This window comes from Macrobrachium nipponense, chromosome 16 (genome assembly GCF_015104395.2).
Source record: "Macrobrachium nipponense isolate FS-2020 chromosome 16, ASM1510439v2, whole genome shotgun sequence".
NCBI classification, from domain to species: Eukaryota; Metazoa; Arthropoda; class Malacostraca; order Decapoda; family Palaemonidae; genus Macrobrachium; species Macrobrachium nipponense.
In genome coordinates, this window is record NC_087209.1 from 10,891,770 (window position 1) to 10,906,769 (window position 15,000).

Consider the following 15,000-nt stretch of genomic DNA (forward strand, 5'->3'; position numbering starts at 1 on the left):
AAAAAGGAAATTGCATTGCTTTTTGGCGAATGTTGTGAAAAAGTGGAAGAATGAAAAATTGGTCTTATGAAAATTACTTGACGTCACGTGACCTTTTGATATGCGGAGGTATGCCCCTCTAGCTCTGAGATAAGTAACTGTGGGGTTATTGTGTCGTCGATTGTTTCATCGCCCTGTTTCATAGCTCTGGATAACTGTTAACTTCCTTGTTAAAAAGCGTAAAACTGCTTATTTTTGGCCTTCACACGTTTCACTATTTGGGAATAGTAAGATGAAGCCAGTGTTATTATCGACATTGGTTATAACCTATAAGAATAATAATAAGAATAAGAATAAGAATAAGAATAAGAATAAGAATAAGAATAAGAATAATAATATAATAATAATAATAATAATAATAATAATAATAATAATAATAATAATAATAATAATAATAATAATAAGGGGTGGTCCCCGTAGATAATTTGCGTAAAAACCCTCCGAGTTTTCCTGTAGCTCAGAATACCTTGAGTTTGTTGAAGAAAATCACCATCTCATCAGATCATTTTTCGTTTGTGTCCCCCTTCCTGTCGAAAAAATATCAGTATCACATTTCCTCTTGACGTGAAATCGAGAGAAAATGCCTCGTGGGGTTTATATATTCGTCATTAGACTGCAAAAATGAGGAGAGAAAAAGTTATGATGTCAGAATTGTAATGTGATCTTTAAGTTACTGAAGAAAAGAATGTAGCCAACACATGATGTATTAATATTTTTTTTCACTGCTGTTAAAAAGTAAATAATACTATTATTATTATTTTGGAAGGAGACCCTCTTTCAAACAAGTCTTATTGAAAGATATTGCTGCATCAGCTGCATTCAACTTGTAAATAGTCTTCTCTATTTTTCTAATAATAGCTTTCTCTCTGCTATTACAACTGGCGAGTATTGTGCCGATATTACTCATCAGGAGCAGTCAATTTCTGGGATAATTGTTACAAATTTATTTATTTGTTACAGTAAATGAACAAATAGGTCAAAATATAAGTTAATATATTGGCCAACGTTTTCTCTCGGTATCATCCGAGTATGATCACGGCAGTGATCGAGCAGACTGTTGTTGTTGTTGTTGTTTTTGATTTAGCTGACCTTGTGTCAGCACGGGCTCTTGCTCACAGAGCAGCCCGTAACTCAGGAAGGTGAGAGGTGGTAATGGTAGGATATGGTCCTTTATTTGGTGATAATGCGTGAGTTGATGAGTGTATATTGGAAAGAAAACTTTTGATGGGTAAGGTTGTCCAACCTTTTTAAACCCTAAGGTGCCCTTCAGTGGTAGGAAAAGTGCAATAGTAGTGAGTGTTGGCAAGTCAGAGAGGCCAACAGATGAGAAGAAGGAAGGGTATAAGTCTGAGAAAAAGATTGCTAGTCAGTTAGCTTGTGAGGTCCACAAAACATTTCCTTATTCCGTTCCAATTCCGAGTGGGAAGTAGTGTGTGTTGTTGATGCATGAGGCTGAAGGAATGCTGTGCATGAGGTGAGGTAGTGATGAAGGATGTCAGAGTCGGGGCTTTGCTTTTGGATGTTGGGTGATGTAGGTTGATGTTGGCTGTCTTTGTGTCAGTCATGCACTGGGTGGATTGTTTTGTTATTCTGTGTTTTATGGTTTGTATGTGAGTGGATAGGGATGGCAGGGGGTGTGAGAGGGTCTTGACTGATGTCCCAGAGATTCTGCTATTTAGGAGTGTTTTTGCACCTACCTTGGTGGTGGTAGGAGCATAGGAAGCCTGTAAGCTGTTGGGTGTTGTTTAGGATATTGTTCTCGTTATTTGAGTGACTTGATTGTTGATCTCCTTCATGACTTGTCTTAGTTGTTTTGTGTTTCTGGCAGTGTAATATATAGTGTTTCAGTGGTTTCTTCTGTATTTGTTTCGCAGTATTTACATGGTTTAGGGTTGTTTTCTATTTTTTGCCATGTGCATTGGTATCCGAACCTAGACGGTGTATTATTACCGCTAGTGCTCGTGTCATGTTCTTCGGTATGCTGTGTGGTTGAAGTTGTGTGGTGTCTGCATACCATTTTGCAGTCTTGGAGCCTCCGAAGATGGCTCTCCTGATTTTGCTTTCCTCCTGTGTTTGGCAGTATGCTGCTGCTATGCTTTTTTAGTTGGGTTAGTGAGAGGTTTATTTTGATGTTGACATTGTTTATGTGTAGCCCGCTTTTTGCCAGGGAATCAGCTTCCTCATTTCCTTGTATTCCTACATGGCTCGGGATCCAGTTGAGAGTGTATTTGTCTGTTTCTGCTTTGATGGAGTTTGCCAGTGCCCATATGCTCGTTAGGATTTTGATATTTTCCTTTGCTTTGCCTTTTGTGATGGCTTGTATTGCTCCTTTTGAGTCGGTGTGTATTGTAGTGTTGCCCAGTCTGTGTTGGAGTCTTCTAGTGCTTTGGCGATAGCTATCAGCTCGTCTGTAGTGTGGAGGCATTGTCGGAGAGCCTCCAGCTTCCTTTGAGTGTTGTTGAGTAGACCCCTGCTGCTGCCGCTGGGACGCTGAGGTCTACTGCCCATCCATGTAACAAAGTATATGTTTTTGTGGCGGTTGTCAACTGTATTGCTTCTTGTGCTGCTTGCTTTAACTGTTGGGTGGTGCATGCTTCCTTGCTTGCTGGAAGAATTGTGTAGTTTGTGTTAAAAGGTTCTGGTTCCAGGTGCTGATTCTGTGTATTCACCTGAAGGGGTGTCTTCCCTGATGGCTGCAGCATGATTTTGCATGCCTACTCTTCTCAGTGTATCTAGAAGGTCTCCAGCATATGTTTGGGAGGGTCTAGCTCTTCATGGAGATTAATGCATTTCCTGATCTCCTTTTTGAGTGGACAGTCTCTGTCATTTTTTAAGGTTTTTAGCAGGATGATGTGTTTCTCTGATCTATCCTATGAGTAGAGATTGTAGTTTTGTTTCATGTCTCAGGATGCATAGGTTGGTCCACATTGGTGCTCCTGTAATGAGTCTTAAGGCATTGTTTTGGATTACCTCAAAACTTTTTTGTTCACTGCTTGTGAGAATTAGTGAGGACTGGTGCAGCCCATACTCTACTGTTGATCTTATTGTCTGTATGTAGAAAATTCTGAGGGCATTGTATACGGCTCCCTGCCTTAGTGAGGTGATTCTTTTCATGGCGTTTTGTCTGCATTTGATCTTTTGTTTAAGTGTTTCTATTTCTTTGCGTGGTGAGAGCTGTATAGTTGATGTTGACTCCTAGGCACATGAAGTTGTCTACCCATTCGATGGGTTCTCCCATGAGTTGTATTGGGTTCAGGTCTGTATTGTATTTGATTGCCATTGCCTTGGTTTTTGTCGTGTTGATTTTTAGTCCTAGGACTGTGCATTTGTTTTCAATCTGTGTTATCGCGATTTGCATGTGTTGGTGGGCTCTATGCCTGTCTGTGCTGACCAAGCACACATCATCTGCATATATGAAAATTTCAACTCCATTGGGAAGTTGCTGTTGGCTAATTTCTCCATTAGTATATTGAAGAGGAAGGGGGCTGAGTATTCCTCCTTGAGGTGTTCCATTTTCCAGACTGAGGAATTCGGAGGTTGCTCCTTGAAAGGTAACTCTGGCTTGTCTGTTTTGCATGTATCTTTTGGTCCATGCTAGAAGGTTGCTTCTTGTGGCTAAGGCTGCAGGATAGCAGCTGCACTTGCAAGTTCATAGGCTTTTTCCAGGTCGAGAAATACTAACGATTGCTTTCTTGTTATTTATTGTGGCCATCACATCTGCTAGACATTCCTGTGTGCCTATCCCCTCTTTGTAGGCATATAAGCGGTGGTGTAAGGGCCCTGTTTTCCACAGCAGTCTGTTTAACACCATTCTCTCTGCCGTCTTTTCTGTGCAGCTGATGAGAGAAATGGGTCTGTAGGCGTTGGGCTCCTTTGGTTTGGGAATTGGTTGTGTGTTTTGTTGGTTCCATTGTGTGGGTCTGATCTGCTCTGTGTACGTTTCTGTTTATTATGTGGAGATGCACTGTTTTTTGCTGCGTTTCCCATGTTTTTTTAACATGCTATATGTAATCATGTCTGCTCCTGTGCTGTGTCTGTTCCCTTTTGGAGGGCTTTGTCAAGTTCTTTCATTGTGAATGGTGTGTCCGTGTCATCAGAATTGCTGCAGGCTGTATTGATGATTCTCCATCTTTCAGGATTGAGTGCCACTTGTCTTTCTCGTGTGACTGGTGGTAGGTGAATTGATTTGGTTCTGTCTGCAAAGTGTTGTGCTAGTCTGTTTGCTTCAGCTAGAGGGTTGGGATGGTGTGCCTGTGTTGGCCTGGTCTTTCCTGATACCTTGTTGAACCACTTGAACATCTTTGCAATGGGCATCAGTCGAGTGGTTTCTGAGCACCATTTTAGCCAGGTTTCCTGCTTAACCTCCTTAGCAGTTTGGGCTGCGTGGTTTACGACTTCTCTTAGGATCGTGTGCAACTCGTCGGTGGGGTTCCTTCTGAATATTTTCCTTATTCTGTTTACTCTTGAGTTCATTTCTTTGATTCTAGAGTTGTAGTACCAACTGTCCGTGTGTGGGGTTGCATTGTTCTAAAGGCTTTCTTTGGCATGGAAATGTTTGCTGCGTTGTGCAGGCTCTCTACAAAGTCCTGTTGGAGCGTGCATATGTTGAGGGCTGGATTTTGAATGTACTGTGTTGCCATGTGTTCATGTGGTTTTGAAATGTTGGCCAGTTTGCTAGGTCCGGTCTCCATCCTGCCGGAGGGGGCGGTGGTGGGGGAATTTTCATTATCTTTAGTTTTATTTCGGTTGCAAAATGGTCATTGGTTAATGTTGGGTGCACTCTCCATGTGCAGTCTTCTTTCAGGTTTCCAGTTATGAAGCTTAAGTCTAGCCTGCCACCTCGTAGGTGTGTTGCTTCATTTGTGTCATTTATTAGTGCAACGTCAGGAAATTCTTCCATTAGGATGTGTATGTGTCTTGCCTGCTGCATGTGTGCTGTCTCGACTGTAAGCATGGGTGGTGTGCATTGAAGTCTCCTGCAAAGAAGGTGTTTTCTCTGGAGGCTGCACTGAAGAGGTTCTCTCCTTCAAAGATTTTTTCATGCCCTTTGTAGATATTGTGTATGGTGAGTGACGTGTTTGCTAGTCTTATGAGGACACTTAGTGTCTCAATCCCATCACCACAGTTTATGTTTCTTATTTTTTTCCGAGGGAATTGTTGTTTTTATTAGGGTGATCAGCCCTCTATTTGAATCTGTATGTGGAGTTTTTATAAACTGTGTATCCTTTGAATGTGAAGTTGTTGTTTTCCCTAATTAGTGTTTCCTGAGCAGGATGACGTCGTGTCTTTCTGAGAGTACTTTGGATTGTAGTATGGCATATTTTGTGTTGGCAATGGTTATGTTCCATTGTAATATTTTCAGACTGGTGTATGTGAAATGTCTTTCAGTGTTCTGGGGGCGTGTTTGATGTTGATTGTTTCCTTCCATCTTAATAAGGTGTCAGTGCTACAATCGTTTTCCTGAGGTCAGCTGTTAGGTTTAGGTTTGGAAACAATTGGTGAAAAATTGCCCTCACAATTTTCTCTATTTCCCTCCTAAAGTCTCTTTACTGATGCGATAGTTGGCCTTTCTCTGGTGTCTGCTCTACGGTGTTGTGCTGACTTTCGGCACTGGTACTACCGTCACGGGTGTAGTTGGGGGTGGGGGGTGTGTTCATGTGATTGGGTGGGGTGGGAAGTAGGGGTGTTTTCCGAGTTGATGTGGAGTAGAAGGACATGGGGTTTGAGGCAGGTGTGGGCGTGTTGTTTGTATCTTGGTTTTGTGTCTGTCTGGGGTCTCTGTGGTATGTGTTCTGTTGTTGGTCTTGTTGTGGTTGTTGTGTAGGTGGATTGCGTCTTTGATTGGTGGGGGGTTTCTGCTGCCTATATCTGGGGTCTTGGTGCTGTGTTGCTGTGGTTTGTTGTTGCTGTAGTGGAGGTGGGTTGTATTCCGTTGGTTGCTGAGGTGTGATGTTTGTTGTGGGTGTTGTTGTTGTGTGGGTGGGTTTTGTTGTGGTAGGTGTTGAGGGTATGATGTGTGTTGTGGGGGTGGTTTGTGTTGCTGTTGCAACGTTCTGGTGGTGGTCTGGGGGTTCTGGCCTTTCATTCGCCAAATCCTCTTTAGTCTTTCCGGACAGCCTTTATGCCAGGCGTGATGCTGCCCTTTACAATTTGGGCATTTTGCTGTCGTCCTCTCTTTCCTTTTGTAACGATCTAAGCATTCTTGTGTTGGGTGTTTGCCACTACAAATCCCACAAATGTGTTTGTAGCCACATTCTCGCTGATGGTGTCCAAATCTTTGACACCTAAAGCACCTTAGTGGTTCAGGGGTGAATTCTTCAGTGGGGAATTTTCCCCATATTGGTATGTTTACTTCGGCAGGTTTCCTTTCCCTGGGAAGTTACAAGAACCTTTCTTGTTGGTTCTCCTGCTTTGTTTGTGCACCGGGTGGTGTCTAACACAAGGGAGAGCTCTTTCATGGTCGGTCGATTGGAGGTTTACTGGGTATCTGCATATAAGTCCTTTCTGTATTCTGTCGTTTGGGTCCAGTGCTTTGCAATGTCCGTCCTTCCTGAGTACTTCTTTGGCATGTTTGTCTTTAGGTATCAGAATGAATTGTCCTGTTCGGGTTGGTGCGTGCCTTGAAAATGATGTCCTGTGTCTGTCTTCAATGGCTTTTATTGTGGTGTAAGCTGTTTCTCCTGGTTTTTGTATTGGTTTGAATCTCAGTCGTGGGAATTCGGTGTCTGATTGCAAGTTAAAAAAGTGTCCGTGTTTGTGTTGATTTCTTCATGTTCTTCTTACTGCGTACAAGTGTAAAGCCACCATTGTCCTGTGAAAGGTCGTCTTCCGTGTCAGAGCAGTCTAGGGAGAGGAGCTGTGGGTGGGATGTTCTTTTGAGTGTGCAGGAGAGTTATCAGGGGGAGAGGAAAATCCGTGGTCTCTGTGTCACATGTTCGTCTGAGGGGGAGCTGGTACCTGATCTATTTCTTCTTCTAGTCGGTGTCATGGATGTGATGGGGGCTGAGAGTCGTCATGGATGATGTGATCTTGTGATATGATAGAGGTGAAGGTTCCATGTCTATGGAGTGGATTTAGGATATTGTGAGGGGTGAGTGAATAAGTGGATTGGTTGTGTTTATGTCGCCTGAAGGGCTTGGATGTTTGTTTAAGTTATCTTGAAATCTGGCTGGAAGCGCCAGCCTATTGGTTTCCTGTGCTACTTGCAATATAGTATTGCGACAGTAGGAAGATTTGTCTCTTTGGTCTTGCTTCTGTTGGAGTTTTTAGACCTCAAGGGCTACCAAATGTTCCACAAGAGAGGACGGTGTTAACCCTCTTATGCCGATTGGACGTATTAAACGTCGAGTCAAAATGTCTCCCGTATGCCGATTGGACGTATCTACGTCGGCTCAAAAAAGTTTTTTTGGGGGGGAAATTCGCGAAAAAATACTTATAGGCCTACCAGCCGAAAACTTTTGTATCACGCGCCTTGGGGATGCTGGGAGTTCACGGATCAAGGCGTTGTTTTGTTTACAATCTGCTACGCAGGCGCGCAAGCGCGAATTTCTTTCTTATCGCACTAAAGTATCAGTGACACATCTCGGAAATTATTTCGTCACTTTGACATAATTATTGCACCATTTTAAATTATCCTTTACATGAAGTATTATATATGAAAATGTGCGCAATTTTCATGCACAATACAACTAAAAAAATACTCATGATTGTAGCTTTTATCAGTTTTGAAATATTTTCATATAAATAACGATAAGTGCAAAAAATTTCAACCTTCGGTCAACTTTGACTCTACAGAAATGGTCGAGAAACGCAATTGTAAGCTAAAACTCTTACATTATAGTAATATTCAATCATTTGCCTTCATTTTGCAACAAATTGGACGTCTCTAGCACAATATTTTCGATTATGGTGAATTTATGAAAAAACTTTTTCCTTACGTTCGTGCGATAACTCTTCCGATAAATTTTTTCGTGCGATTGTCCTAATGTTTGCACCCTTTTTAAATTTGCCGTTACATAAAGTTTTATATATGGAAATGTGCGCAATTTCCCCTGCACAATACAACAAAAAACAACCCATGGTTGTAGCTTTTATCAGTTTTGAATATTTTCATATAAATAAACGTTAAGTGCAAAAATTTCAACTTTCGGTCAACTTTGACTCTACCGAAATGTCGAAAAACGCAATTGTAAGCTAAAACTCTTATATTCTAGTAATATTCAATCATTTACCTTCATTTTGCAACGACTTGGAAGTCTCTAGCACACAATATTTCGATTTATTGTGAATTTATGAAAAAAAAACATTACGTTCGCGCGGTAACTTCCGAAAAAATCAGAATGCTATTGTCGAAATGTTTGCACCATTTAAAATTAGCTGTTACATAAGTTTTTATATATGAAAATGTGCGTATTTCATGTAGAATACAACTAAAAATGATGAAGGTTGTAGCTTTTCTCTTTTTCGAAATATTTGCATATAAATCACGTATATAGAAAAAAAAACCACGTTCGGTCAAATTTGACTCTACCGAAATAGTTGAAAAACGCAATTGTAAGCTAAAACTCTTACGGCCTAGTAATATTCTGTCATTTTTCTTCATTTTGAAACAAATTTGAAGTCTCTAAAACAATATTGTGATTATGGTGAATTTTGAAATATATATTTACCTTCACTCCGCGCGCCGATTCGCGGCCGCAATCTCCGAAATACGTACATGGCATTATCCTAATATTTGCTCCTTTTCATATTAGCCTTTTATAGAGTTTCATATATCAAAATGTGCGCAAATTCATGAAAAATACAATAAAAAATAATTGAAGGTTGTAGCTTTTTCCACCTTCGAAATATGTCCATATAAAAAAATATATATATTAAAATTTCGACATTCGGTCAAATTTAACTCGTCCGAAATGGTCGAAATCTGCAATTCTAATCTAAAACTCTTACAGTATCGTAATATTTAATCATTTTTCTTAATTTTGAAACAAATTGGAAGTCTCTAGAACATTTATTTAGAATTACGGTGAATTTTTGAAATAACATTTTTTTACGTCCGCTCGTTACGAATTCGTACATCATTTTGTGATAATATTTTTTCCGGTGTGCTTTATTGTTTTACAATGTATTATATATCAAAATGATCGCAATTTAGTGTAAAATACAACGCAAAAAAAAGTAACTGGTTAGCTTTGACCGTTTTCTGCACAGCGTGATTTGAATACAATTATGTATGAATTTTTCTTTTTTCGCTACCATATATCGCATTATTTACATATGATAATGATATTATTTTTCATTTCTGATGGTTGCATTCTAAACTTCAGGCAATGACAAAAAAAGGAGCCAAAAATGAACTCTTAATCTTCAAAAGTACGCGCGCTGTAATTTTTTGAAAAAATTATTTTTTCCACTTCCGCGCTCACTCAAACCAGGCCCGGCATACGGGAGACGTTTTGATTTTAGGGCTCCGGCGTAAGAGGGTTAATAAGAGAAAGTTATTTTTTGAGAAAAGGAGGAGTGATATTAAGTCTTCAAATTGCTTGTAAGAGTGAGAGAGCTCTCTCAAATCTTATTTTCCCTTGCTAAGCGCGCCAACTATAAAGTCGGCAGGGCTAAAAAGCAGGGAAAGTCTGCAGCAAGCTGATTGGCTGGTGGCAGAGAAGCACAAGCTTGAAATCCTGCAAAGAAGTTTGTAGGTTTTCGTGCTGCTTCTGATTGGTCGGTGGCTGCCGGTGGGAGGAGTCTGGGCGGAGCTGAGCTGGAGTGGGCGGAGTCTAGGAGCGGTGTGAGCGGAGAGTTGCTACCACGGATGCCGAGCAGCAAACTGACAGACTGTTGTTGCTGTCAAGATCTACTCAATATATAGCGGCAGGTCAGCAGGGGAGGGGTCAACCGCTAGCTGCGTTTTCCATTGGCCGGTTTGCGCAATGCGCTCCCGCCATTGGTTGAAGGAAGTTTTCTTCAAGACGTTCTCGTCGATGAAGGGGTCGGCGAAGTTGAGCCTAGCAGACCGTCGAGGCTGGGGCAAGGCTTCCCTGGGCGTTGTGTCACGACGGCTCGCGATGCCATTGGCTGCTGGCTGCTAGTCTCATCTGGTATTCTTAGATCGGGGGTGTCGCTCGGTTCTGGTATTACTTGTATTTATACACATAGGTCTCCTTAAGTTGGTGGGGAGGAAGAGCACTTCCTGCGTCGCATTCAATGAGGGCTTCTCTTGCTGTATGAGGAGTGCCTCGAGGAGTCGCAAGCGTCGCTGGTCAGGAGCCCTCCCTATTATCTTTATATTCTTGATAATACTGTCGCGGGAGATAGCTTCCTGGTGTGCTGTCATGATATGGTTTTTAATTGCTCCTTGTACGTGGCAGGAAATCCTCTTGGACAGTTTCATAGAAGTCATACCAACGTAAAGAGCGGGACATCCACGGACGGGGCATAAGAATTGGTAGACTACATTCGACTGTTTCAAGAGGTCTCTTGCTGGGGGGGTCGGGTTGTTCTTCATAATAGGGTCCCGGGTACGTCGATTTTGGTAATAAATTACAATATCAAGTTCTTTGTCGGCTTTGGTAGGGGTCACATTCTCTTTGATTATTTTTCTCAAAGCATCTTCGTCCTCACGGTGACGTGCGTGCATTCTTGCTTTGTAATACAGCTTGATCTTCTCATGGGGGTGGGGCTGCGGTCTCTCACTCTCGCCGTACCACCGGTCCAGCGCTGTTCGGACTTCTTTATCAACAAGTCGATTCGGATACCCGTTTTTAGTACGAACATCTGAGTGACTCGGTCGAGTTCTTTGTGAGTGTCCTGCCAGGAAGAACAGTGAGTAAGGGCCCACCCTCCGAATGTAGGCCCTGACTGTGGTGTTCTGAACTGCGCAGGGCATTCGCTGTCGCCATTCAGACAAAGCCCTAGGTTTATTTTCTTTGTATACATGGAGGTTTTTAGGCCATCGTCGGTCTTGGAGACGAGGACGTCGAGAAAGGGGAGCTGGCCTTCGTTGCTGAATTCGACAGTATAATTCAGCGAACTGCAATGCTGGAACATGCGCCGGACAAGCTTCAACCTCTTCCTCATCCTCGGCTTGTACAAAGATATCGTCAATGTACCTTGCGTATTTTTGGGGTTTTCTGATATTAGAGAAAACTCTCTCTTACAGTGCCCATATAAAAGTTGGCGAATAGGACACCAAGAGGGGAACCCATCGCGACTCGTCCTTTTGTCGGAACCATCTGGCTTTATGGGTGGAGAATGGGGCCTTCTTCGTACATATCTCGAGGAGTGTCCGCAGGGATACTTCTGGGATATTCAGCTGGGGTGTAGAGGGGTCCCTGTAGATGCGGTCCATAATGATATTGATGGTCTCGTCAACGGGAACGTTCGTGAAAAGGGATTCTACGTCCAAGGAGGCGATAGTGCCTGTTCCTGGGGAGTCTCGGATTTCTTCAAGGAATTCCGTTGAAGAGCGAAGGCTATATCGGCATTGGCACGTAGGGCGTCAAAATTTGATTAAGGCGCTTGGCCAGTCCATACGTGGGGGCGGGTGTTTGGCTGATGATGGGGCGGAGAGGGTTCCCATTTTTGTGTGTTTTTACGTTGCCGTACAGATAGCCAAGGCTGTAATCTCCGATGATGGGCGGGAGGTGCACGGCATTGGTGGCTGCATTGACACTGGCTAATGATGTCATTGGCTTCTTTTTTTATTTCGTCCTGTGGGGTTTTTTAGTAAGGTCGCTCGGAACTTAGTACTGTCAGACAAGATGGCATCCAACTTCTGGTGGTACTCCGCTGTCTCGATCAGGACGAAGGCTGCTGTTTTGTCTGGACGGCGCACAGTTATGTCTTCTCGTGACGCAGGTCCTTTGCTGCTTCTTTCATTTCACGGGAGAGGATACCACTATTATATGTGCTGCGTTCCGTGAGGGCTTCTGCAAGCAGGAGGGGCTGCAAGGAGTCGGTGGTGCGGACGAGATTGCGGCTTTCATATTGTTGTATCGAATCGAGCAGCAACTCGACCTCTAGTCTCTTCTCAAGGGGCTTCGGTTTGGAGATAATATGGCAGTTAAGGCCTAACCGTAGCAGTTCATCCTGGTTCGGGGTAGGTTCATAATCTGTTAGATTGATGTATCTTTCTGTCCGTTGCGGCAATCCGGAGCTTGCCCCCATTAAGAGAAATGAGTTTCCGAGTGATAACCCGCAAGCGTTTCTTCATATCCTTGTCTTTGAGGTGGGCGAGGCATACTTCAATGTTACGCAGGTAACTCAATGTCCTTTGTAGATTTGGTAAGTCCTTCGTTCCGGTTGTCATCGCTCTGGTTTTCATCATCTTCTCATCAGGGGGGTTCAGGTTCGATCTCATCTCCTTCGCTGTAGCGCTGAACAGACGGCTGCTTCATCGTCCCTGGGTTGTCTTGCTCGTATCTCTGTCGTAAGGTTGCCCATTCCTCTCGCAATTTCACGACCTCTTCTCACAGGGCACGGCGCTCTTCTGTCTTCGCTCTCAGCTGACGTTGAAGGAGGGATATCTGAAAGCTCCTCGTGTTGTTCTCGTTGCGTGCTGAAGGGTCATGCAGACGTATGTTGGTATATATTGGAAGGAGACCCTCTTTCAGACCTCCGTGTATACAAAGCAAACAAACCTAGGGCTTTGTCTGAATGGCGACAGCGAATGCCCTGCACGGTTCAAGAACACCACAGTCAGGGCCTACATTAGGAGGGCCCTTACTCACTGTTCTTCCTGGCAGGACACTCACAAAGAACTCGACCGAGTCACTCAGATGCTCGTTAATAACGGGTATCCGAATCGACTTGTTGATAAAGAAGTCTGAACAGCGCTGGACCGGTGGTACGGCGAGAGTGAGAGACCGCAGCCCCACTCTCATGAGAAGATCAAGCTGTATTACAAAGCAAGAATGCACGCACGTCACCGTGAGGACGAAGATGCTTTGAGAAAAATAATCAAAGAGAATGTGACCCCTACCGAAGCCGACAAAGAACTTGAACTTGTAATTTATTACCAAAATCGACGTACCCGGGACCTTATTATGAAGAACTACCCGACCCCCCCAGCAAGAGACCTCTTGAAACAGTCGAATGTAGTCTACCAATTCTTATGCCTCGTCCGTGGATGTCCCGGCTCTTACATTGGTATGACTTCTATGAAACTGTCCAAGAGGATTTCCTGCCACGTACAAGAAGGAAAGAAGGAGTGATTAAAAAACCATATCATGACAGCACACCAGGAAGCTATCTCCCACGACGGTATTATCAAGAATATAAAGATAATAGGGAGGGCTCCTGACCAGCGACGCTTGCGACTCCTCGAGGCACTCCTCATACAGCAAGAGAAGCCCTCATTGAATACGACGCAGGAAGTGCTCTTCCTCCCCACCAACTTAAGGAGACCTATGTGTATAAATACAAGTAATACCAGACTGAGCGACACCCCCGATCTAAGAATACCAGATGAGACGAGCAGCCCAACAGCCAATGGCATCGCGAGCCGTCGTGACACAACGCCCAGGGAAGCCTTGCCCCAGCCTCGACGGTCTGCTAGGCTGCAACTTCGCGACCTTCAACGACGAGAAGCGTCTTGAAGAAAACTTCCTTCAACTAATGGCGGGAGCGCATTGCGCTACCGGCCAATGAAAACGCAGCTAGCGGTTGAACCCCTGCTGACCTGCCGCTATATATTGAGTAGATCTTGACAGCAACAACAGTCTGCTCCGATCCACTGCCGTGATCATACTCGGATGATACCGAGAGAAACGTTGGCCAATATATTAACTTATATTTTGACCTATTTGTTCATTTACTGTAACAAATAAATAAATTTGTAACAATTATCCCAGAAATTGACTGCTCCTGATGAGTAATATTGGTGCAATACTCGCCAGTTGTAATAGCAGAGAGAAAGCTATTATTAAAAAAATAGAGAAGACTATTTACAAGTTGAATGCAGCTGATGCAGCAATATCTTTCAATAAGACTTGTTTGAAAGAGGGTCTCCTTCCAATATATACCAACATACGTCTGCATGACCATTCAGCACGCAACGAGAACAACACGAGGAGCTTTCGGATATCCCTCCTTCAACGTCAGCTGAGAGCGAAGACAGAAGAGCGCCGTGCCCTGCGAGAAGAGGTCGTGAAAACTGTGAGAGGAATGGGCAACCTTACGGCAGAGTAGCGACCAAGACAACCCAGGGGGACGATGAAGCAGCCGTCTGTCCGAGCTCCAGCGAAGGAGATGAGATCGAACCTGAACACCCTGATGAAGAAGGAAGATGAAACCATGGAGCGATGACAACCGGAAGTGAAGATTTACCAAATCTACAAGACTTGAGTTACCCGCGTAACATAGAAGTATGCCTCGCCCACCTCAAGACAAGGATATGAAGAAACGCTTGCGGGTTATCACTTCGGAAACTCATTTCTCTTAATGGGTGGGGGCAAGCTCCGGATGCCGCAACGGACAGAAGGATACATCAATCTAACAGATTATGTACCTACCCCGGACCAGGATGAACTGCTACGGTTAGGCCTTAACTGCCATATTATCTCCAAACCGAAGCCCCTTGAGAAGAGACTAGAGGTCGAGTTGCTGCTCGATTCGATACAACAATATGAAAGCCGCAATCTCGTCCGCATCACCGACTCCTTGCAGCCCCTCCTGCTTGCAGAAGCACCCTCACGGAACGCTGCACATATAATAGTGGTATCCTCTCCCGTGAAATGAAAGAAGCAGCAAAGGCCCTGCGTCGAAAAACCGACATAACTGTGCGCCGTGCAGACAAAACAGCAGCCTTCGTCCTGATCAAGACAGCGGAGTACCACCAGAAGTTGGATGCCATCTTGTCTGACAGTACTAAGTTCGAGCGCTTACTAAAAAAACCCCACAGACGAAATAAAAGAAGAAGCCAATGACATCATTAGCAGTGTCAATGCAGCCACCAATGCCGTG

The 15,000-nt window shown here is 43.6% G+C and overlaps 1 protein-coding gene across 1 annotated transcript in view; it reads right to left on the reverse strand.

Moving 5' to 3' along the window:
• Positions 1-11,726, reverse strand: part of LOC135195267 (mucin-2-like) — a 12,041-nt gene extending 315 nt beyond the window's left edge. Inside the window, exons 1-6 of the mRNA XM_064221527.1 lie at positions 11,644-11,726; positions 11,336-11,510; positions 10,732-10,845; positions 9,935-10,123; positions 6,830-6,895; positions 5,590-6,143 (exon numbers count right to left, since the gene is read on the reverse strand). Of these exons, the coding sequence (XP_064077597.1) occupies positions 5,590-6,143; positions 6,830-6,895; positions 9,935-10,123; positions 10,732-10,845; positions 11,336-11,510; positions 11,644-11,726 (1,181 nt within the window). The remainder of the gene's footprint in view (positions 1-5,589; positions 6,144-6,829; positions 6,896-9,934; positions 10,124-10,731; positions 10,846-11,335; positions 11,511-11,643) is intronic.
• Positions 11,727-15,000: the final 3,274 nt, after the last annotated feature.